The sequence below is a fragment of the Podarcis gaigeae genome (genome assembly GCF_964106915.1).
Source record: "Podarcis gaigeae genome assembly, chromosome: 5".
In the NCBI taxonomy this organism is placed as follows: domain Eukaryota; kingdom Metazoa; phylum Chordata; class Lepidosauria; order Squamata; family Lacertidae; genus Podarcis; species Podarcis gaigeae.
Genome location: NC_139681.1, coordinates 37014575 through 37040384, shown reverse-complemented (window position 1 = coordinate 37040384; position 25810 = coordinate 37014575). Strand labels below are relative to the sequence as shown.

The window sequence follows — 25810 nt, the reverse complement described above, 5'->3', positions numbered from 1 at the left end:
CCCCAGCCACCCTGGGTGCCTTCCAACAGATATAAAAACATTCAGATGTCTTCTGAAAGTTGTAGAGTTCTTTATCTCCTTGACATCTGATGGGAGGGCGATCCACAGGGTGGGTGCCACTACCAAGAAGGCCCTCTGCCTGGTTCCCTGTAACTTCACTTCTCCCCACGAGGGAACCACCAGGAGGCTCTCGAAGGAGGACCTCAGTGTCAGAGCTGAACTGTGGTGGTTCAGATCTTCTGTGTACATGACTGCCACAACCACAAATCCAATTTCATGCCTCTCGTTGTCGCAAAAATCCAGATGTATTGGTTTTTATGTTTCTGTGCTTTTAGGTTTGTACATATTTTATGGGCTAATAGCCGTAAATAAATAAATTTGAAATTTGAAATTTACCCAGGATTACGAGACTACCGCTCTTAACCACTACACCACACTGGCTCTCGTATGGTGGCAGGGAGAAAGGGAAGCTAGAGTAAATGGTTCACAGTCCATGTTGAATGCAAGTCACCAGTCTAGCTGCCGCATTCTGGATTAGTTGTAGTTTCCGGGTCACCTTCAAAAGTAGCCCCACGTAGAGTGCATTGCAGTAGTCCAAGCGGGAGATAACCAGAGCATGCACCACTCTGGCGAGGCAGTCCACAGGCACATAGGGTCTCAGCCTGCGTACCAGATGGAGCTGGTAGACAGCTGCCCTGGATACAGAATTGACCTGTGCCTCCATAGACAGCTGTGAGTCCAAAATGACTCCCAGGCTGTGCACCTGGTCCTTCAGGGGCACAGTTACCCCATTCAGGACCAGGGAATCCTCCACACCTGCCCGCATCCTGTCCCCCAAAAACAGTACTTCTGTCTTGTCAGGATTCAACCTCAAATGGTGTTTTTTATCTGTTAATAGTTGGTATTTTATTCTTGGTTTCCCCCCGTTCCATATGAATCTCGCCTTATCTGTTTTCCATTCCTGAAAACACTTCATCCCTCCCAGTATCGGAATAAAAAGATCATTTTGGGAAGTATATTCATCTTAACTACCGAGATTCTTCCCCATAGAGAGAGTTGTAATCTTGTCCAGTTTTTCATATTTTCCTTATTCTCTTTCTATACTTTGGTGTAGTTATCTTCATAAAGTTTAATACCCTTTGTTGATATCCAGATCCCTAGGTATTTTACCTTGCCTTTAATCGTTAATCCTGTTAATCTCCCTCCTCCATATTTAGATTTTTAGTTAATATCTTAGTTTTTTGGTAGTTTACCTTCAGACCTGCCACTTTTTCGTATGCTTTAATTACTTCTAGCGCTTCTGGGATACATTCTTTTGGGTCTTGTGTTGTTATTATCAAGTCATCCATGAATGCTCTAACTTCATATGATTTCCCCCCCAATTGTAATTCCTTTTATCTTTTCTAAGATTTTGCAACAAAACTTCCAAAGCTAATATAAATAACAGGGGTGAAATGGGGCAACCCTGTCTTGTCCCCTTTGTAACTGGAAATTCTTCAGTCAGGTTTCCATTTATAATTAACCTTGATTTTTGTTGTTGGTATATCGCTACTATTGCCTTTCCCATTTGCCCTTCTACTCCCAATATTTCTAGTTGCTTTTTCATAAAATGCCAGGAGACATTATCAAATGCTTTTTCCGCATCCAGCAGGAAAGTGCTGCTTTTTTATCAGTTTAAAATTCTAAATAGTCCAAAATATCTACAACATTCCTGGTGTTACTCAATATTTGTCTCCCTGGTAAGAAATCTGCTTGATTGGGGTCTATTATTTCTTTTAATATATCTTTTAATCTGTTTGCAATTATTTCAGCAAAAAGTTTATAGTCACAATTTAGTAAAGATATTGGTCTGTAGTTGGGAATTAGTTTGAGATCCCCGTCTGCTTTGGGTATTAATGTAACATATGCTTCAGTCCAGGATTCTGGTATTTTCCCTTTTTCTTTTTCTTTTTTTAAGAATAATTTTTTATTAACCGACCAATCACATCAAATCAAACCAAATTACATAAATTCCAAATTACACAGCCGAATTTTAAATTTTTGTTGGGGGTACCCATATTTCAAGTTCCGAAGGGATCCAATCAACTTCTTGCTTCTTACTGCTGTTTTAATGTCCACAAATCTAACCTTATGATGTTCACAGTACTATCCAGTCCTTTCTTATTATTTTCCACATCTCTTGTTGTTATTTTCATATATTTTTCCTTTCTCTTTGTGACCTCTGATAGTCTCCGCAAGCTGGTTAGAACAGTTTGTAATCCTGCGTGGATATTATTTTTTTTATCCAGTAGCCATATCCAGACGTTTTCCATATAACATCACTTCCATATATCAAAACAGTCTTAGCGTCATTAATCTTCACCAATCTGCCTCCTTTCTCAAAACCTCTGAGGAGATTCACTAGGAATGCAGTCTGAAAACAAGTCCATTCTTCCTCCCGGCTATAAATCCTTTGGCACGATGGCGACTCCGAATTAATTGCTGCACCATTCCCAAAAGCTCTTATTGCTTCTCGGTCTCCATAAAGCATACTTTTGGTTAAAGTTTATCTCCACACAGACCTTAATCATCCTGCTTGGGTCAGTTCAACCGACGGTTCTAATGAGGAGGGGTTCTTGTAAATCACATAGAAGGAAAGTAAAAATGTTTCCCCCCCCATTCAGCCCCGTTGTCAACATACCCCACCTTTGGTGTATTTTCATCGTAAAATATTCCTGTTTCTCCAGCCCGTCGTCTTCTTTCGCAGAGGTCACTTAAATTAGCAGACTTCACTCCCCTTCTTCACTTGAAATATGTACATTTGCTTCTTTTGTAATTAATTATTCCAAATTTCTGCAACTAGTGCGCGATCAGAGACAGCGTCCAGGAGAGCCAAGGTCCACACGGGGGCATTCTGCCTAGGGCCCTCACCCCCTTCTTTCGAATTAGGGGGTGATTTATGGGCACAGCAGGCAAGCAAGGGCAGTGTTCCCCATTTCCTTGGGGCAACAAGGGAGGCTGCCTACTCCCATAACAGCCTCTTAATTACTACTGTGTGGGTCGGAGAGATGGTATTGTCGGCCATCTTCCAATGCGCCCCCTAGTGGCCCACAGGTATTTTCCCTTTTTCAAAGGTTTGGTTCATTATCTCCTGTAGTGGGGCTAGTAATTTTTCTTCTAGCTTTTTGTAATATTCTTTTTAAAAAAATTAATTATTTTTTATTATAAAATACACACATATTGCGAATATACAAGCATACAAGCATACATTTCATACAATCCTTAAATATATACAAACATACCTACATTCAGCCCCACAGATAATTCCTTTTCCTATCATCATCCATCACCCCTCACCCCACCTTTGTGTCAGACTTCCAGTCTATTCAATTGCAATTTCTTTCCACTTCTATTACTTTCTTTCACACACCTTTAACCTAATTTCATGCTTTTTTCACTATTCACTAACCTCTCTTTCACTCTCTTTCACTATTTTGTCTTTGTCACTACCTCCTTCTTCCTCCTTCTTGGTGAATACTCAGCGTCTTCAGACCCTCGACACCATCTTATCTGTTAAATTCCCCTCCTTTCCCCCACAGCGTTCCTTTTTTTAATTTTTTTTTTAAATTTCCCAACATACATTTATAGTATCCAATCTAAATTTATCACATATTTTCTCTTTTAGACTTCCTTCAACCTCTCTGACAATCATCCATTATTCAAATTTTTAAATATGCATTTCCTAATTTTATATTGCATTTTATAAACCTTCACACACTTAGTTTTCATCAATAAAATAGTCCTCTATCATTTACAGAACTTCTTGAAATCCCACTAGCGTTATTTGCTCATCACATACACATTTCAGATAGTCTGAAAATTTTCCCCAGTCTTCAATGAACTTTTGATCTCGTATATATCTGATCTTTCCTGTTAGTTTGTCCAGTTCAGCATACTCCATCAGTTTCATTCTCCATTCTTCGAGCGTCGGCAGTTGTTCCTATTTCCATTTTTGGGCCAATAATATTCTCGCTGTTGTTACTGCATATTGGAAAAGTTTACAGTCCATTCTATTTATTTCATTTCCTACTATTCCTAGAAGAAAAGCCTCTGGTTTCTTAACAAACGTATATTTCAACATCTTTTTCATCTCATTATATATCATTTCCCAGAAGCCCTTCACCTTCTTACAATCCCACCACATATGATAAAATGTTCCTTCTTTTTTTTCACATTTCCAACACTTCTTACATGTTTTATACATTTTTGCCAGTTTCATAGGTGTGATGTACCATCTATAAATCATTTTCATAACATTTTCCTTTAACGCAGTACATGCCATAAATTTTATATTTTCATTCCATAGTTTTATCCAATCATTAAACTGTATATTATAACCCAAATCTCTGGCCCAGTGTATCATAACTGATTTAACTTCCTCATCTTTTGTATACCATTCTAGCAACATTTTATACATCTTGGACAAAATTTTATTTTCATTGTTTATTATTTCTATTTGAAATTTCGATTCTTTTACCTCATAACCTCTTTCTTTTAAGTCCTTTTTAAACATTTCGTTAACCTGATAATAATGCAACCAATCATACACATACTCTTTCACTTCTTCATAGGATTTCATTTTCCATTTTCCTCCTTCCTTTATAATCAATTATTTATATGTAATCCAGTTCCCCCTCATATTGACTTTCTTAAGACTCATAACTTCTAACGGAGATAGCCAGTGGGGAGTTCTTGATTCTAATAAACTTCTATATCTCTCCCATATTTCTATGAGAGATCTTCTAAAGATGTGGTTTTTGAAACCTTTATGAATCTTTCTTTTCTCACACCATAGATATGCGTGCCAGCCAAATCTGTTATCAAAACCTTCTAAGTCCAATAACTCAGTATTTTTTAACTTTATCTATTCTTTCAACCAGCAGAGACATGAAGCTTCATAATATAATTTCAAGTCTGGCAGGGCGAAGCCGCCTCTTTCTTTCGCATCCGTTAATAACTTATACATAATTCTTGGCTTCTTACCCTGCCAGATATATCTTGAAATTGCTCTTTGCCACTCTTTAAATATCGCTGTCCCCTTAATTATTGGAATAACAACTTTGGCAGCACACTCATCTTAATCGTTGAAATTCTCCCCCAAAAGGATAACTTAATTCGGCCCCACACCTCTAGATCTTTCTTTATTCCCTTCCACACTGGCACATAATTATTCTGAAACAAATCAATACTCTTGGGGGTTAATCAGATTTCCAGGTATTTAACTTTTTTCACCACTTCTACCCCTGTTTGTTGTTGCATTGTTTCTATCATACCTTGATCCATATTTTTTGCTAACATTTTAGTTTTTTTCTTATTCAATATAAACCCTGCCACTTGACCAAATTGTTCAACTTTCTCCAAAACAACTTTTGAACTTTCCAGCGGTTCTTCCACTGTTATTACCAGATCATCAGCAAAGGCTTTTACTTTATATTCATTACGGCCTACTGACATACCTTTTATTGCTTCATTTCTCCTTATTGAATTTAGGAAAATCTCCAGAACCATTATGAATAACAACGGTGAAAGAGGACATCCTTGTCTCGTACCTTTTGATATTTTTAATTCTTCCGTAGTCATATTGTTTACAATCAGCTTAGCTCTTTGTTCAGTGTATATCGCTTTTATTCCATTAAAAAATTCATTCCCCACATCCATGTGTTCTAAATTTTTTAACATAAAGTCCCAGGATATATTATCAAAGGCCTTTTCTGCATCCACAAATATTAACACTGCTTGTTTCTCATTCCTGGCTGTCAGATATTCTAACAGATTGACTATATTCCTTATATTATCCTTTATCTGTCTGCCAGGAAGGAAACCCGCTTGATCTTTATGTATAACTTCTTGTAACACCTTTTTCAACCTCTTTGCTAAGATACTTGCAAAGATTTTATAATCCGTATTTAACAATGAAATAGGCCTATAATTTTTAACTTGAGTCAAATCCAAGTCTTGTTTTGGAATAAGTGTAATAAAAGCTTCTTTCCACGTCTCCGGCATTTCTCTGTCCTTAAGAATATTATTCATAACTTCTCTCAATGGTGTAGACAGGATGTGTCTCATTTCCTTATAATAACTTGCTGTAAATCCATCTGGTCCTGGAGCTTTCTCTTTTTTCAACTCTTTTATGACTTCTTTAACCTCTTCCGTTTCTATAGGGGCGTTCAGCCTTTCTTTCTTTTCTGTCGGGATCTTCTGCACCTTTTTTCTTTTAAGAATCTTTCTATTTTCCTCATATTATTTTTCTCTTTGTTATTGTATAAATGACTGTAAAAGTCCAAGAATCCTTTCCTAATACCCTTTGGATTGACTATCTCTTCACCTTCCATGATGATTTTATTTATTGTATTCTGCTCCTTTCTTTTCTTAATTTGCCACGCCAGCCATTTTCCTGATTTGTTTGCAAACTCGAAGTTTCTTTGTCGCAGCTTTTTTATATTCCGTTCCACCTCTTTGTTTATTATCATCGCAAATTGTGTTTGCAGAGCTTTTATGGTCTGTTTTATTTTTAAATTATCTGGTTTCTTGATTAATTTTTGTTCATTGTCCATTATTTGTTTTAAGATTTCCTTCTTGCCTTTTTCTCTGCTTTTATTTTTAATTGAGTTCTGTTGTATAAAAAATCCTCTCATCACCGCCTTGCTGGCACCCCACACTACATTCATTTTTGTACCCTTATTACAATTGTTCAAAAAGTACTCCACCAACTTCTTTCATGCTTCCTCTAAAATTTTCTGATCATCTAGAAGGTAATCATTAATTTGCCACCTGAAAGTTCTTTCTTCATAACCTCTTATTTCACATTTGATTGGATTGTGATCTGAAATTACTCTTGGTTGAATTTCAGCTTTTATTATTCTTGGAGTCAATTCGTTAGATACCCATATCTGATCGATTCTCGACATTGACTGATTTGATTCCGAATGGAACGTAAACTGTTTGTCAAGTGGATGTCTTAGTCTCCATATATCTATTAAATTACAGTTCTTTATCATTGAGAAAAAGTTTTTGGTAGTTTTCCCTCTTTACTCAACCCTGATGCTCTCAATCTGTCCATATCCATTGACACTACTCCGTTCATATTTCCCATTATTATAATTTTTGGTTCATATAATCAAACAGTTTTTCTTCCAAATTTTTGTAAAAATCAGTCTTATTTCCATTTGGTGCATAGATCCCGACAATTATTATTTTTTCACCTTGCCACTTGATCTGGACTGCAATTATTCTTCCTCCTTCATCTTTAAAGATTTGCTGAGTTTTAATTTTGTTTCTTATGTACAATACAACCCCTCTCTTTTGATTTTATCTGACGATATAAATTCATTTCCTAATCTTTTATTGATCAAAACTCTTTTATGTCTTCTTGCCACATGTGTTTCTTGTAAACATATAATGTCCAAATTTCCCTTTTTAAAATATTGTCCAATTTTATTTCGTTTTTTCCTATCATTTATCCCATTAATGTGCCAATTCCATAATTTCAGCACCATTTTGACATCCTAATTAAATAAATTTAAATTTTACAATCTTTCTTCTTCTTCTCCTTCTTCTTCTTCTTCTTCTTCTTCTTCTTCTTCTTCTTCTTCTGTATTTCTTCCGTCCCCCACAGCGTTCCTTATTCCTTTGTCTTTATCTTTCCTTCAAGGACCTTCAATTTCAAAGCGGCTGCTTTACTCTACCCAGCTCCAATAACAGGCAATAACAATAACAGGCAGCCTGCACCGCTTTGCACTTTCTAGTAAGTCCGTTTCAGATAGTGTGCTTTTCAAATAGTTTAATTGCAATCTGAGTGATTTCTTTACACTCTCTCTATATTTTTTCTGTTCTTCTGTCTTCCCTTTACTTTCATGGTAGCATTATTTCCCCTCTGCTATTTTTACTCTTTATTTTGTTTTGGGTTTACTCACTCCGCGAGGGGTTCCCCCCTCGAGTTCCTTTCTTCTTGTTGTTGTCTTATTTCCTTTTAGGTTTTATTGCTGCTGCTACCACTTTACATTTATTTTAATATAGAAATAGAGATTTTACCATCTTGTCGTTGGTTTAGTGATGTGAGGCTTTACACCGGTCTGTTTGATGTTCTTCTCTGTGCCTGGATTCCCCCCTCAGCTGTTTTTCTTTTGGTGAGGGGTGCCGGGACTTCAAAGAGACACTGCCGAAGTTCCTTTGGCTTGAGCTTCCTTACAAGCCTTTTAAGGGGTCGTTTAGCCAAACGTTGCTTACTGCAATTGGAGCTCACATTGTTGCAGCTGTGGTAAAAGCAGAAGTTTTCTAGCGAAAATTTCTGACTCTTCTACTGTTTCGAATTTCCTTCTTTTCCCTTTAAAATTAAAGGACAGTCCTTCAGGAAATTCCCATTTATAAAATATTGATTTCGCTTTTAGGGCTCTAGTCAGAGAGTGGTATTTGTCTCTTTTTCTTAGTAAACATAGTGGGACTTCTTTCATTATTATGATCTCTTCTCCTTCAGTTCTGAATTTCTTTTTCCTTCTTGTTTGTAGGATCTTGTATAAAGGCTAATCTCCTGGCACACTTAGACTGAGCCTTGTAGTATATAAAGCTAATTGACAATTTAAATAGAAATATGATAAAAAATAAAAGAAATAAGTAACTGAGTGGTAAAAGTGTATTTAACAGATAATGTACAATGAGAATGTTTGGAAGTCTTTGTAAAACCTCAACTAGCTTTTCTTCTTCTTTATTTTATTTTTATTTTTTTCAATTTCTTTCTTTTTTTCTTTTTTTCATAAATTGTAGTGTTATGTGTATTGTGAGGTATACAATGTATCTTTGCTTCAGTTGCTATCATTTTCTTTTTTGTTACAAACAAAAACAGAGAGCGTTGTATAAATGTTGTATAAATGTATATTTTTTAAAATAAAAAAATAAAAACTGAAATGACTTAAAAGTTAAATGCAATTAAATAGACATTTGGTGCTTCTATGGCAGGTTGCTGGAATGGTTCAGTATTGACTGTTACGTCTTTTACAAATAAGTAAAAACAATAAAGCATTTCTTTGGAGGGAGGGACCTCTAATTTTTCATATAGCATTCAGGAGTGATTTATTCCAGACATGTGAAATTGCTGGCCATGCATGCTCTGTGCCCCAAGTTTATAGTGGGTGATATGCAGTAGATTCCAGTGAAATGGCATGTGTGGGGTACCAATGCTCTCTTGATTTCCCAACACTTCACTTCACTAGAGCTCATTGAGAGGAAGAGGGGAGGTGCAAAGTTGGGGGAGCTTGTCTTGGTATGGCATGCAGAGATGGGAGAATTGGATTGGCTGTGCCAATATGCACTGCTTCCTTCCCTCTCCCTCTCCGTAAGCACCAGAAACCCAGTTTGTTGGGAAGCCATGAGAGCAACAGTGCCCTACCTGCACCACCTTACTGGCTTCTACTTGCAATATTGAATGACAACAATGTCATTCAAGGTTCTGATGGATCACTGTCTTGTTTGGAAAAAACCACAGAAGTTACTTCTTATGACTATACTTAAAACACTTCTGTTTCAGATCCAAAGCACGTAGTGTTTCTGCAACATGGCATGTTTTGCTCTGGCAGTAACTGGGTGGCAAATCTGGACAACAACAGCCTGGGCTTCGTACTGGCTGATGCTGGCTATGATGTTTGGCTAGGAAACAGTAGAGGTACCACCTGGTCCATGAAACACATCAACTATACTGTGGAGCAAGAAGAATTCTGGCGATTCAGGTAGAGGGAGCTTTCTAAACTTCATTATGTGTTTCTGGTTCCTAGTCTTCGGTTTTGGATGATTAATCTGCCATGCACTTTCTCTTCTGTTTCAACATTGAACAGTGCCCTGATAACGCAAAATATGAAGGAGTAGAAATGTGTGTGTCTATATATACACACACACATTTCCAAATATACTATATAATTGGTAGTTGTTTCTTTAAACAAATCGCATATATTATTCATTTGGGGAATTACATGCTTTGATCAAGAATGGAAGTTGGCAGGATTCCCAAAAGATGTGCTGTTTGAAGAGCTGGCTTCAGGCACCAGGCCCACTAGAAGACCAACTCTGTGTTACAAAGTTGTCTGCAAATCTGGCATGAAGGCTGGCGATGCTAACACTGCTGTATGGGAATCCCTTGCAGATGGCTGTAGTGTCTGGAGACAGTCATTCAGGTCATACATCCACAGCAGAGGAGGAGAGCAGAAAGAAGGAGCACCATGGTGCACTTGCAACAACACATCCAGATGCCTTCATTTGCCCCAGCTGCCACAATATATCTGTATCGGATTCTACAGCCACAGCAGGCATCCTAACTCTTTAATGGCTTGACTTCACCCCACAACTCACACCCTTCCATTATCTCCTGACACAGACGGTTGCCAACAACAATATGACCCACACCGTTGGGGTAACTCAAGCACCAAAGGATGAAATATGGTCTTGGGTGAACTCCACAGATATTAGTAGATTAGCTGCACTTTAGGTGTAATTAGATTGGGTGTGCACGAACCCACTGTGGGTCCTGCGAATTCCCAGTACAGTTACTGGGCCAGAGTTTGAAGCTCCTCAGACCTGGGGGGAGGGGAAGCAGAGCCATTGGCTGCCCACAGGAAAAACATTTTTCCTCCTGAAACTCCCATTTTTTAAAAAAGATTGTTTTTTCTCTTTTTTCTTCCTGTATTAGAGTTGTGCTATATGTTTTTTCATGAAGAAAAGTGTCAACAACAGATGGACTCATTTCCCTCTTCTAATCTGTTTGTGTTGCATTTTTATACTGCCTAGCTGCCTAGCTGGCACTCTGATGGCAGCCCCTATTTTGTGCAGGGGTGTTCTGCAGGTTTGCCTTATTTGGCTCTCTAGGTGCTGATATTTGCTCTTAACTATGTAGTGAGCTTTTTTAGTTTGCAGTGAACAACTCATAATGTGGCACAGACTAATAGTGAGCAGTGCCAGTGGAAATTTCTAAGGAGGATGAGTTATTGCTTAATCATAATTACTATGTTTCATAATGTTTATAGAAGTAGTCAGGAGAACATTGTCTCCCACAATGTAGATCTCACTGCATATTCAAGTCTGTAAAACATAGTCTGTTATTTCTTTTTCTTTGCAGTCAAGATGAAATGGCTAAATATGACCTTCCAGCTTCCATAAATTTTATCCTTAACAAAACTGGGCAGGAGAAATTATTTTATATTGGTCATTCCCAGGGCACCACAATGGGTAGGTTAGAAGGCTTCTTAAACACACATAGGCCATTATAATAGCAACATGTTTATTTGTATGGTTGGTGTTGTATATTAATTTCAATGCAGATCTTGTTTATGGTAGAGATTTCACTTGGAGACCATGGAGACCTATGGAGAAGCATTGTAAATAACAATCTCTGTGTAGGTTTCCTACATTTTCCTACTTAGTAATGTTTCCCATAAAAGTAATGTTTCATAGCTGCTATGGATTGACAAACAGTGGTGTGTGGAGTATAATAATCCTAGCTATGCCTAATAAAGGATCTTCTTCTTCTTCTTCTTCTTCTTCTAATCCCTACACACCTTGCTAACTGTGTATTTGTTTGCTTTGGTTTCCTTGAGCTGACAAACTGTTGTTCAATGTCATTGAAATCCTGGATTTCAAGCGAGGATCAACAGGTTTGTAGTTGCAATTTAAATAAAAGTTTCCCAGTCTGGATATAACAAGAAGCTGTAGTCTAGCAACCCCTGGAAGTATTGCATTAAGGCCTACAAGAGAAGGGGATATGAGTGTGGGCTCAATACTCTTGCCATAGTTTATTTTTGCCTGAAGTGTGTGACCATAATATCTGGTCACCTGGGGCTCTAGGTGGGTAGCTTTTGCCACATGGCACAGCTGTGGTGGGTTCATGGAGGGTCCAGGATGGCCACCTGGTTCCACTCCCTGAGGCATTAATAATAATAATAATTTATTATTTATACCCCGCCCATCTGGCTGAGTTTCCCCAGCCACTCTGGGCAGCTCCCAATCAGTGTTAAAAACAGTACAGCGTTAAATATTAAAAACTTCCCTTCAGATGTCTTTTAAAGATAGAATAGCTGTTTATTTCCTTCACATCTGAAGGGAGGGTGTTCCACAGGGTGAGCGCCACTACCGAGAAGGCCCTCTGCCAGGTTCCCTGTAACTTGGCTTCTTGCAATGAGGGAACCACCAGAAAGCCCTCGGTGCTGGATCTCAGTGTCCGGGCTGAACGATGGGGGTGGAGACGCTCCTTCAGGTATACAGGACCGAGGCCGTTTAGGGCTTTAAAGGTCAGCACCAACACTTTGAATTGTGCTCGGAAACGTACTGGGAGCAACCAGGTGTGGGTGGGCAACACCCCAAGGCCTATCAGGGACAGGGGCTTGGAGGCTGTGCTCAGCCCACCCCTGGCCTATTTAAGGGGGCAGCCAGGTGCAGGCTGCCTGCTTGACTGACCGTTGTGATTTCCCACCCACCCATTGGGCTACATTCTTAGTTTCAGGGGCACCCTGTTAGGGGGGTTTCTCTGTCTGGGAGTTCACAGGGGGACTGATGGGCCAATACACTTCTCCCAAGTTGTGGAACCCAATCCATGTCAGGGGTGACTCCCCAGGCCAAAGTCTACCCGACCAGGTTCCTGTCAGATAGCAGGTGGGCTGCCTTTATGCTGGATACATGCCCAATGCTTTGGTCATACCTACTCTTTCCTGTAATCAATAACGTAGTGGTTTAATTCAACCCAATACCAGCCTCAGTGTCCATTCTTTAGGCTGCCCCTGCACTTGTCATAGCCATCATGTGTCTGCAATGGCAAACACTTCTTCACAAGCCTTACAATACGCAATACAGTGGTACCTCGTGTTACATACGCTTTAGGTTACAGATGCTTCAGGTTACAGACTCCGCTAACCCAGAAATATTACCTCAGGTTAAGAACTTTGCTTCAGGATGAGAACAGAAATCGCGTGGCAGCAGCGGAAGGCCACATTAGCTAAAGTGGTGCTTCAGGTTAAGAACAGTTTCAGGTTAAGAATGCACCTCCGGAACAAATTAAGTACGTAACCAGAGGTACCACTGTGTAAAAGCAATAATGTTGTGAGAAAAGTGGGCTAATCATTTGTTTTTGGATTTTGATCAAGACTGCATTGGTTGCCATATTCATTTCTCTTCTATTTCTATTTCCCATTCTGTTTCTTAGCATTCATTGCATTTTCAAACATGCCGCAGCTCGCCCAGAAGATAAAAATGGTCTTTGGATTGGCACCACAAGTCACCGTGAAAGAGTTCCCCAACCCAGCATTGACGATGCTCCTTGGGTTATCTGAACACAAGCTCAAAGTATGCATTTTGGTCAAAATACTTCTTTAAACTACAGTGTGCAAATATCTTTGGCTGTAGCTAAGAACTTGGGAATATACCCATCATTTGACCTGAGGCCATTTGTCATTCTTTTAGACACCTAAGCTGCTCAATCTGGCCAATGCTGCAGAGTGTTGCTTTAGCTACTCTATACCTAGGACTATTTTTGAGTAAAAAAAAAAAAAGGGAGGGTGTGCCTGTCTTTTTATCTTGCTGTGTCATGGGTGCCAGCACAAAATGTCTGACGTGGGCAGTAAAAAGAGGTGCCAGTGTGAGGACGATCCTCATACCTTTGTTTGTATCAAGTGCCCATATTAAAGGGTTTGGTACAGGTAACTCCCCATTATGTGTGTTCTACTTGTGCCCAACTGTGCATACAAGCGGGGCCAGCAAATTAATCCTGCAAATGGGAAACACCCTGGAGAGTTTAGGAAGGGTCTCCTCACAAGCAGGAGGCCTCCCCACCTAACAGCTGAAATGTGGGGTGGCTCAGCAGCAGCCACTTCCCCACCCATTTTCCTACTTAGTAATGTTTCCCATACAAGTAATGTTTCAACTGTGAGCTGGAGGAACAGCAGAGCTTGCATCATTGACAGGGCGAGGAGGTCTTCCCTGCACTCAGCTGAACTGAGACAGGCGACTCCCCTTTTTATGTGATTTCACTAATACAAGCACCCCTATTTCTACCCTTGGTAAAAGCAAACTGAATGCCCCTTTCAGATTGGTGGAAGAGCCATTCCTCGCATTCTCAACCTGGGAATGAAGACGAGAGGCATGACACTAAATTCATTCTCCCTAACGTCACCATGCTGACTATAGAGAAGTAAAGCACTTTTGTTGAAATTAGTGAGGAATTATGCAATTTATAGCACAACTGTTTGGCAAAATGGCAAGCAGTTTAGCAAGCAGTGCCCTTTGAGGCTATGTTTGCATAACTACAAGTTGTTTGCATATTCAAGCTGAAGAAGATTTATTGCTCAGATAAAGCCTGGCGTCCAGCCCGCTTCGGCTGCACAGCTACCAGCCAGGCCTCCGGGCTTCAAAGGCCACATTCCAAAGGCTCTGAGCAAATGCAGAGATGAGCAGCGGTCAGAGAAAGCTGGAAACTCGAGTGCTTTCTTCAGTGTGCTTAAATAAAGTCCACTCAGGATCTTAGCAGCTAAAAGCAGTTTTATTTAAGCAGAAACTATCCATTATCTATCACAGCGAACAGCATCGTGAAAACATGTCCTCTCTCCTCAAAAGCGAAAGTAGAGAAAAAGAACAAAGGCTGGACACTCTCGGAAATGACACATAATCTCCCCCCTCCCAAATTGTAGGCAGGGCGTACACTCTGAGCTGTTTAACCTTGTAAGCTCAGGTTCTCCTCACACCCCCTCTCGCCCTGTGCTACTGTGGGGAAAGTATGTACAGAACTTGCCCCCAACTCCAAACCACCACAAAATTCCCCATGACGCTGGAAGCTTAAAGGTTTGGTAAATCCATCGGCCAAGTTAATGTGACTGGCACAATACTGCAGCCGAATCAAACCTGACTGAACACTCTGACACACATTTTGGAAACGTATGTCCAGATGCTTGGTTCTGGCCTTAAATTACGCAGATTCAGCCAATTTCAAACAAGGCTGATTGTCTTCCCAAACCGTGATGGGCAAGCTACAATCCCCATAGATCTCTTGCACCAAGCATCTATAGAACTCTAGTTCCCGGCACAAATCAGACAGTGCACTGAATTCAGCCTCAGTAGAAGACAGCGCAATGAGACTTTGCTTCCGGGACTTCCACCCAATTAGTGACTTCCCAAACTTTACCACCAACCCAGACACAGACTTACGGTCCTGCGAATTTGCCCAGTCACTGTCCACATAGCATGTGAGCTTCGCCTCACCTTCAGCTGGCAGCTTAAGACAGAAGTCTTTGGTATGCTGCAGGTAGCGCAGTACCCACTTGATACCATGCCAAGCACTCACACTGGGCTTTGACGCTTCCCTACTTAGCAGGTTGGTAGCAAAGGCAATGTCTGGTCTGCTCCATTGGGACAGATACAACAGACTACCTAGAGCTGACTGAAAGAGCTCAGCATTCTCAAACTCGACACTTTCTGCTTGCTGGCTCTCTTTCACGAAGTTCATCTCCATGGGTGTCCGAACTCCTGCACAATCGGACATTCTGAACTTATCAAGCAACTGCTCAATCTTGCCTTTCTGACTGAGCAAGAAGCTACCATCCTCAGTTCTCGCTATATGCATGCCCAGGTAGATCCTTACTGCACCCAGGTTCTTGAGCTGAAACCGTTTCCCAAGCTCTTTGGCAAAATTCTGCACCTGTTTGTCTGCCTTTCCAATGTGGATGATGTCATCAACGAAAAATAACAGCAGTTCCTGTGAGTCTCCTAATCCTCTAAGGAACAGGCAACTGTCAGCAAGACTCTTCCTGAAACCTAGCTTCTCCAAAGCTTCATTCAGGCACAAGTTCCAATTCCTGGCTGACTGCATCAGGCCGTAAATTAACCTGTGAAGTTTCCACACAGTACCTTGCTCATTGCCCTCAAACCCTGGAGGAGGAAGCATGTACAGATCCTCCTGGAGGTCCGAGTTCAAGTAAGCAATGTCCACATCAAAATGATGCACCAACAACCCTCTTTGTGCAGCAATGGCCAAGAGCAAACGTAGAGATTCACTCCTACAGGTGGGAGCATAAACTTCCGTATAATGCAACCCCCTGCGCTGCGTGAATCCTCTCGCCACTAATCTGGCCTTATACTGCGGTTCTCCTGTCGCTGTGGGCTTAAGACGGTAAACCCAGCGGCTACCCACGGCCTGGTTTCCCACCGGCAACTTCGTGAGGGAGAACACACTTAGAGACTCCATTGAGTTCATTTCCTTCTGCATCGCCTCATGCCATTTCCTGGCTTCTTCCTGAGGCAGTTTCTGAACATCTTCAAAACTCTCGGGTTCACACTGTGCCATTCCGACCCACACGCTAGTGACGGCAAACCTTTCAGGAGGTTTCCCCTTGCTCGTCCGAGCTGAACGGCGCAGCACTACTTCAGGAATCCCCTCTGACCCACTGGGGCCAGCCAGAACGTCCTTGGCATCAGAGAGCTCCCCCTCTGACTTACTGCACCTTCTGGACTTCTCAGCCGAACCTGTGGGGGAAGATGGAGCACTGGGTTGCCTAATCTTCACAGCCTTGGGAGAAGATCCCCCCTCTGCCTGCACTGGGTCTGAACTCTGAGCCTCAGTAGCAGGTTCAACCTCTTCCTCTCCTTCATCGGCGGAGTCAAGCAGACTCTCTGACAGGATGTCAGGGTTCCCATGTATCCTTGCCCAGCCACTCTGCTCACGGAATTCAGCACTGTTGCTGAGCAGAATCCTGGACTGATTCCCTGACGGATAAGCAAACCTCCACCCCTTGGTCCCTGGCTCATACCCACAGAAAATCATCTTTTGGGACTTGGGTTCACCTTTCTTGCCTTTGGTATGAGGACCCAAGCCTCACAGCCAAAAACGCGGAAGTAATGCACTTTCGGCTTCTTTCCGTGCAGCAAGAAGTACGGTGTGTCACGTACCACTGAATTGAATGACCTGTTCAGAATAAAGTTGGCCGTTCGCCAAGCCTCCCCCCAAAAGCGCTGTGGGAGCCCGGCTTCAAACAAAAGAGCTGCGGACATCTCCCCTAGAGTCCTGTTCCATCTTTCCGCAATCACGTTCTGCTGGGGACTGTGTGGAGAGGACAATCTGTGTTGAATCCCCTCTTTGCGGAAGAAACTTTGCAGTGCAGACCCGGTGAACTCCTCACCGCGATCGCTCTGAAAGTTTTGCACCCGTGTGGAAAACTGCAGTTCCACAGCCACAATCCAGGCTTTGATTAGTGGCGCAGCTTCATTTTTGTGTTGGGTCGTGAAGGTCCAGGAGTTGCGTGTATGGTCATCAATCAGAACCAGCGCATATTTGGCTCTGCCCATACTGGTCACAGACATCGGACCAGACAAATCTGCATGAATTAACGGAAAAGCCCTAGTGGTCACCCTCTCAGACCTAGGGTATGTGCACGTTTTTACCTTTGCAGACTTGCACGCTCTGCAATCTAGAAACTTAGCACATGATTTCATTTTGCACCCTTGCGTACACTCTGGGATCTTCTTCACTGACCCCCAGGACACATGAGCCATGCGTCAGTGCCATAAGTGAGCACACGCATCATGAACTGGAACGTTGGCACACTGTGCTTGAGCCACCTCCGTGTCACCTGTACCTGCAAAAGAAGCATCTATCACAAACAACCTGTCTTTACATTCAACACTGACTAGTTGCTGTCCATTCCTAGAAATAGAACACTTATTTTTCTCAAAACAAACTCTGTAGTTCTCAGCAAGAAGGGTGCTGACAGACAGCAACGCGCAGGACAGTCCTGGAACAACAAAAGCCTGGATTGAATCCTGTAAGAAAGAACAAAACAGTGAGCCAGTCTGCGTGAGTGGGTGTCGAGTCCCATCTGCTAAACAGACAGTCTTCCTAGAAGTTACAGAGGTGCAGTTCTCCAGGAATCCACTAGATGGCACGAGATGATGGGAAGCTGCATTGTCTATTACAAAAGCCAGCACAGCATCCTGTTGACAACTCTTGACTGCAGCCATAGAGGCTGCTAAATGTTTATGTTCAGTGTCTCTGCCAGCTGCCTTTGGCTTGCCTTTCCCACGCTTTGAAGAAGAGCCCTTTATCTGGTTGCTACGGGAGACGGCCTTCGGCTGTTCCTGTGCCTCCACTGGACATTTTCTCACAAGATGGGAGGGGGAGCCACAGCGATAACAGTGACGACGCGTAGCAACAGCTCTCACAGCTCCCTCTTCAGCCATTTCTGCGTTCCCAGCACCCCCACCTTTGGGTGCACAGCCTGGGCCTGCACCTCCCCAGCACTCTGGTTGCGGGTCTCTACATCACACAGTCCCTCGGAGACAAAGCAGCTACTCCCAGCTGTAACTTCAGGAACATGGCCAGCAGCCCCCACTGGGCTCTCGGCTTCCTCCCTGCTCTCAGCCTTCTCCCAGCCCTGGGCTCCTGCTGAGCTTTCACACAGACTCCTCAGCACCTGCCAGGCAGCCTGAGCCGACTCAACACCCTCCAGGTGGGGCAACAGCAAAGCATCTAAGCTGGCTTTCAACATGCAGAGCTCTCTTTGCATTCTCTGCTCTCTATCTTCCAGCAAAGCATCCTCCAGGTCTGCTGCGCCATCTTCAGCAGCAACTGGCATGAGTGGGGCCGGCTCCTTCTGGGCTATACTCCAGAGCCCTGTGGCCAAAAACCACCCCCTTACTCTTCTAACCCAGATATCCCAGGACTGGGTTGTGGGCTTTTCAAATGGGACATCATAAAAGTCCTGGAGCTCAGCCATCTCCTCCCCCAGTGCTCCCATTGGGGCTTTGAAGTACTCACGCGTACCAGCCAGCTTCCAAGGAGAGGCCTCCAGTGGCTTTTTGCAGCACACAGCATTTCAGCCAGTTTCCCTGCTTTCTCCCAGGCAAAGCCTCAAAGCAGGACTTTTTTCTTCTGGCAGCAAAAACAGCAGCTTCTCAACTTTCACAGCCTTTTTAAGCACACAGCACTTCAAAGCAGGCTTCAAAGCAGCTTCCTCTAATTGCAGTAACTATCGCCCATAACCTGAAGAAGATTTATTGCTCAGATAAAGCCTGGCGTCCAGCCCGCTTCGGCTGCGCAGCTACCAGCCAGGCCTCTGTGCTTCAAAGGCCACATTCCAAAGGCTCTGAGCAAACGCAGAGATGAGCAGCGGTCAGAGAAAGCTAAAAACTCAATTGCTTTCTTCAGTGTGCTTAAATAAAGTCCACTCAGGATCTTAGCAGCTAAAAGCAGTTTTATTTAAGCAGAAACTATCCATTATCTATCACAGCGAACAGCATCGTGAAAACACGTCCTCTCTCCTCAAAAGCAAAAGTAGAGAAAAAGAACAAAGGCTGGAGACTCTCGGAAATGATGCATAATCTCCCCCCTCCCAAATTGTAGGCAGGGCGTACACTGTTTAACCCTGTAAGCTCATTTTCTCCTCACACAAGCTCCTACTGAAATGATGTTAATGTTATGGGGACCACTTCAGAAGGGTGTCAGTTGCTCATTGCACACATGTCAAAATACATTTGACCGCTCTCATCTTGTCTCTTAGCTACAATTACGATGTCTGTGTCTTGAATATAGAAGGGTTTTTTTCTGCCTGACTGTGCATGTAGTATTTGAATTATCAATTAATGAATTAATTAGATTTCTATACTACCATTCACGCCAACATCACAGGGTGGTTTACAATATTAAAAACACAAAAAGACATACCATAATAACAAGCAGAAACAACACACAGTTTAAAAGGCCATAGATTGTTTAATGGGTATTCTGGTGCCAACAAGCCAGCCCACAAAATGGTGCCCTTGTGAAGATTAATCGGACACTGTGTCAAGCAATGATGGGTCTTGGTGGCTGTGTTATCCAACACCTGGACATCAAACCTGACAGAATGGACTTATTCAGGCCTGATGGCAAACATCTGCCCCTGCAGGTAATAAATGTTAGTTGAAGGATCTTTGATTGGTTGCAATTGTATGTTGGTTTGGTGGCGAGTTGGCAATTTCACTGTCTAGGGTGATGGGTAAGGCCTGGGGGTGATGTGACGTATCACCCCTAACCCAGACTAGTGCAATAACAGGGAACTAGAAGGGTCTAGTAGGAAGTCTCTGTCCAGAAGCTAAGGGGTGCAGCAGATGGGCCATAGAGCTTCCTTCAGCAGCTTGGGAGGTTTATATGTGCAGACCTGCAGTTTGTGGATAACCCTTTAATCCTGGGCTTGACCCTGTCGTCACTGGCGGAGGAAGAGGAGTGTGGGGGAAGCGCACTGCCCCCTGCAGCACGATCCTGGTGGGGTGCCATCGCAGCTGCTCCCCGCCTGCGTTGGGTGCCACGCCCCCACGGGTGTCATATCATGCCCCCAGGACACGCATCATGCCCCTGCGGGCAGCATGCCACGGACCCAGGACGTGCGCCATGCCCCTGGGACGTGCGCCAACTCTGCACCTGCCTGCTCTCCGCCCCCCGGTGCTGGAGCATGAGCCTCCGCCACTGCCTGTCATGGCACAGCTTTCTACCAGGGGGCTATGAGGGATATACACACAACACCTAAGCCAAATCCAACCTACATCTGGAACCAACAAAGTTGTGGCCAGTTTCTAAAATCCCAGAACATTGCCTTGTCCAGTGTGTTCCCTTTTGGAGCTGAGGCCCTGCTTGGGGAGGGGGAGTCACCATGAGTGGGCAATATTTTTTTGTGGTATTTTGTTGCTACTTGATATTATTAGACGTATCTCTAGGAAAACAGGCTTGAATAACAAAATGACCTATGTACTCATGTTTTTCTTTTGGCAGGGAATATTTGGAACTAAACAGATGTTTCCTCAAAGCAAATTTGTAAAATGGATGGCTACTCATGTGTGTAACCGTTTCTTAATTGAATATCTCTGTAGCTTTATTATCCACCTAGGAACTGGCTTTAATATGAAAAATCTAAATATGGTAAGATTTCTGATTATTTACAGGAGTGTGTGGAGGCATATAGAAGAACAAGTGAAGTTGAAGAAAGCATATAGTATTCTGCTAGAATTGGAAATGGAAAATAAGGAGGTTAAATCAGTCATGATTAAATGGGCACAAGATAGAGGATAACCTAGCAGTTCTAAAGCACAAAGTGCAAGTAGATAAATAGGTACCGCTCCAGCGGGAAGGTAAACAGCATTTCCGTGTGCTTCCTCTGGTTCACCACATGACCAGGAAGCTGTCTGCGGACAAACACCGGCTCCCTCGGCCAATAAAGTGAGATGAGCTCCGCAACCCCAGAGTCGGTCACGACTGGACTTAATGGTCAGGGGCCACTTTACCTTTTATACAATTTGAGGATTGGGAAAAGCTGTGGAAGGTAGATTGGAAATTTACAGATTGTCCTCTTTTGAAAAAAAATATGAAAATGATGTATAGATGGTATATTACACCAGTGAAAATGGTAGAAATGTATAAAACTGGGTTAAGTGTATGTTGGAAATGTAAAGAAAAAGAAGGTACTTTGTATCATATGTGGTGGGAATGTAGAGAAGTTAAAAAAATTTGGGAGATGATATACAATGAATTGAAAAAAATGTTCAAAATAACATTTGCAAAAAAACCTGAAGCATTTTTGTTAGGGATTTTAGGACAAGACCTGCCAAGAAAAATAAATTTATGTATGCAACAACAGTGGCAAAAGTCTTGTTAGCACAAGGATGGAAGAATGAGGAAATCCCAACAAAAGAACAATGGCAAGAAAAACTGATGAGCTATGCGAAGTTGGCAAAGTTAACACATAAACTGTGTGAGAAGGACAACCATGACTTTAAGGAGGAATGGGAACTATTTACAAACTATTTAAAAAGACAAGAAAAGGATTTGGACTCCTTGGCAGGTTTTGAATAAACATCCACAAATTTATTAGTAGAATATATGACACAACTTTACAACATGCAGAGAATAATATGTATGAACAAATCAGAGAGGGGAGCTGAGGGAAGTCTCTGGAGGGTGGGAGAGGGAGGGAGGGGGAAAATGTAATTGGTTATATTTGATTTATAATTTGATTTGTTAAATTTGCTGAATAAAGATATTTTTTAAAAAAGAAAAAAGGAAAAAAGAAAGAAATGCATTTATATTGTGGAACAGCTAAAAGTGAAATGCCAAATTTCCATTTTGTTTGGTAACATAATATTGGGAATGGCAGCTAGTTTAGAGTGTTAAACGGATCTCCATAAAGAGGTGCATGTAATTGCAGGCCAGGCATCGGGCACCTCAGTCCCCAACCCCCTGGAAAATTAATGGACAACCAAAACTGTGCTAGGGTTCCTAATACTTACATCAAATAGGGTGACGCCGTCCCAAACAGGGACTGCCGTCTGGGAGAGAGCTCTGGCCCCTGACTGGGCAGAAGGACATGGCACCTTCCCTTGGATCCCTTTAACTGAATACCCCAGGGTTTGAAGGAGCAGGCAGAGACTACAACCTCCCCTCCATCCAAGACTAAGATTACCCCAGTGACCAACCCAGTAATAAATAATGGTAATAGTAATAATAAAAATAAAAATAAAATAGATTTATTACTTATACCCTGCCCATCTGGCCAGGCCTCCCCAACCACTCTGGGCGGCTTCCAACTGAATATTAAAAACACAATAAAACATCAAACGTTAAAAACTTCCCTTCTAAAACGTCTTCTAAAAGTCAGATAGTTGTTTATTTTATTGACATCTGATGGGAGGGTGTTCCACAGGGTGGCACCACTGCCAAGAAAACCTGGTTGTGATGATTGCCATGAGGTAGGCAAAACCACTAGGCCAGAGCCAGTTTGCCTGGTGGACAAATTCCTACCTGGCCCAGAAAGTGGTGACCATCATAACCACAGCAAGGTCATCGAGCAGCAACTTGAACCAAGGGTGGGTGGGGACCCCCATGAAAAATCTCAGGTAAGGGCTCCAGGTGCAAGCTGTTTAGATGTCCTGAATACGGACCTGAGGGAAGCTTTCTTCTTCTGTCAGCTCTGCCACCTGGCTTTGCCCACATCCAAGCCTGCACCCCCATTTGCCAATCCCGGGTGCAGGCTTGGCTATGGTCTCATCTGGACAGGATGCCCATGCTGTGCTCCCTCATCAGGGCCTTTGGAAGAGCCTTAGGTAGTGAGTGGACTTACTAACTAAACACTGATTCATTCATAATATCCAGATGTTGAGCTCTGGTGTACTTGTTTTCTTCAAACACACCAAATGTAAGTGAAGTTGGTTGTTGTACTTTGTGATGAATTCAGCTAACCACTTTGCTCTTCTTGCTTACAGAGTCGTAGTGATGTGTATCTATCACATTGGCCAGCTGGGATATCGGTTCAGAACTTGCTTCACTGGGCTCAGGTAGAACCTAAATCCTAAATTATGTTAAAAGAAGCTTAATGTATTGATTGAAGCTTTGAATGGATGATTGCCAGGTCTTTTTTTTAGCCGGAACTCACCAGAACTCAGTTCTGGAACCTCTCAGGTGGGCGCCATTGCCATTATAAGAGAACAAGTGATGAGTTCTGGCACCTCTTTTTCTATAAAAATAGCACTGCTGATTGTATTTGAAAGAACAGACTATTAGAAAGAAATCTAGAAATATAACAGAAGGAAGCATTCAACTATATAATTCAGCCTCTCTTTGTACATATTTAACAAATATATTTTGCTTTTATGCTAAAGGATTTAAAGCCAAGGATGCTTTTGTGTTTTTAACTTCCCTGATTAGGGAAGTTTTTAATGTTTGAAGTTTTATTCTGTTTAATATTCTGTTGAGAGCCACCCAGAGTGTCTGGAGAAACCCAGCCAGATGGGCAGGCTAGAAATAATAAAATTATTAGTAGTAGTAGTATTAGTATTAGTATTATTATTATTTTACCAAACAGAAGTATTTCACCAGCAACAGATATAATCATTCCCCCAGTGGATTTTTTTTAATTGAAAATATATTTCCTCTGTATGTAGATGAACATATATTAATTTTCTGTGGTATTTTGTTGACATGTGTTTTAATAAATAACCCAGGTATTGTGAGTGCAACCGCAACCTCTGCCAACCTGCTTGGACTACAACTCCCATCAGCCAGGCCATGCTGGCTGGGGTTGATGAGAATTGTAGTTCAGAACATCTGGAGGACTCCAGGCTAGTGAAGGCTGTGTGTTGTAGCATAAGGCAGGCCAAGAAGGGCTATGATTTGGGAGTAACATGGTCTTGAATGTAGTCACTGGTAACATCTGTGTGGCCCTGTGAAAAGAACGGGGTTGGGGAATCCTTTTGACACCACAGGACAGTTTTTTATCAGGATAAGTTTCAGGCTCTGGACCTGGTGTCTTCCATGGCAACACTAGGGCTCTGCCAGTGTGTTTCGGGCCCCACACATCAAACAGGCCACATGCTGGATTTGATCTTTGGCACAGGTATAGATGTGATCATGTCTCCTTTGATGAAGGTGCCATGGTCTGATCGCTATGCTCTGAAAGCCAGGATTGACTTCCCACCCCCACCCTGCTTAGGTGGCGAGCCGATTTGGGCCCGCCCGCAGAGGCTGATGGACCCTGATAGATTCCGCGAAGCCTTGCTCCCCCTGGCGACTCATTGACTGAGCTTGTTGAGGGCTGGAATATCCGGCTCCTGGCGGTCATTGATGAGATCGCACCTAAGCTCCCTCTGCGACCCCGCAGAATCCGGGCTCCCTGGTTTACCGAGGAGTTCCGGAAAATGAAGTGGCACCTCAGACAGCTAGAGCGAGTATGGCAGGGTGCCCACAACGGAGCTTATAGGGTTTTTATGAAAACCTACGAGATGGCATTGAAGGCCACTAAGAAGTCTTACTTCTTGGCCACCATTGCACCCACTAGCTCTCGCCCGGTGCAATTATTTAGTATAATTAGGTATTTAATGTCCCTGGAGGAACAACCAAATTTAAATAAAAATTTGGCATACAGCTGTGAGGCATTTGCAAGCTTTTTTGCAGAGAAGGTCCTGTTGCTCTGCCGTGACCTCCCTGCCAATTTGGATACAATAATGGAACTGGAGGCCCCTCGACTGTCCTTGGGTCTAGTATTGGACCACTTTGACTGGATATCCCCAGCCGATGTGGACAGACTCCTCCGAGCTGGAAAGCCCATCACCTGTCCTCTTAACCTGTGCCCGTCCTGGCTGATTAGAGCGTGTGCAGACTGTCAGCATCGCCCTTGAGCCAGTGTACCAACTGGACTCATGCACTACAGCCCCGACTGGGCTAGGCGAGCTGGGTAGCACTGCCAGAGACCTCCTTTCCCACAGGAACAGGTGACAGTGCTGTGGACTCACAGCTTGGAGCTGAGAGCACCGAATTTACTTTCTCAATGATGCAGTCGTTGCGCAGCAGCGTTTGCAGAGTCTTGCAGAGTATAAACCACTCGGAGAGCAGCTCTGTAAAATATCTTCCTATATTCTATTACTACAGCTATTATACAAAACTATATACAGAGCTAAATACTATATTGAGCATAAATCAATGCTATACTCTGAGTGCCTGCAGCTGCTCTTAGCAACAATCTTATCTCTAAATAATATCTCTTGCACTCTCTCTCCGGCTCACTGACTGACTCTCTCACACACAGAGATTCACTCACATGACTAATTAAGTAGAGAGCAATACATTGCTCCTCCTCTCTGTAGAGTCAGCAAAGACCTCAGGAGATGATCAGGAGATTCTTGGGTATGGGAACAACCAAATTTAAATAAAAATTTGGCATACAGCTGTGAGGCATTTGCAAGCTTTTTTGCAGAGAAGGTCCTGTTGCTCTGCCGTGACCTCCCTGCCAATTTGGAT

At 42.5% G+C, this 25810-nt stretch overlaps 1 protein-coding gene and 1 long non-coding RNA gene across 2 annotated transcripts in view; one reads left to right on the top strand and one right to left on the bottom strand.

Annotated features, from left to right (window-relative positions):
- Nucleotides 1–25810, bottom strand: part of LOC310845644 — a 78120-nt gene that overhangs the window by 6759 nt on the left and 45551 nt on the right. The window lies entirely within an intron of this gene.
- The window catches only part of LOC310845629 (putative lysosomal acid lipase/cholesteryl ester hydrolase), a 40604-nt gene that overhangs the window by 1545 nt on the left and 13249 nt on the right, over nucleotides 1–25810 (top strand). The window contains exons 3-7 of the mRNA XM_083740935.1: nucleotides 9560–9758; nucleotides 11138–11247; nucleotides 13214–13353; nucleotides 20798–20944; nucleotides 23281–23352. Of these exons, the coding sequence (XP_083597061.1) occupies nucleotides 9560–9758; nucleotides 11138–11247; nucleotides 13214–13353; nucleotides 20798–20944; nucleotides 23281–23352 (668 nt within the window). The remainder of the gene's footprint in view (nucleotides 1–9559; nucleotides 9759–11137; nucleotides 11248–13213; nucleotides 13354–20797; nucleotides 20945–23280; nucleotides 23353–25810) is intronic.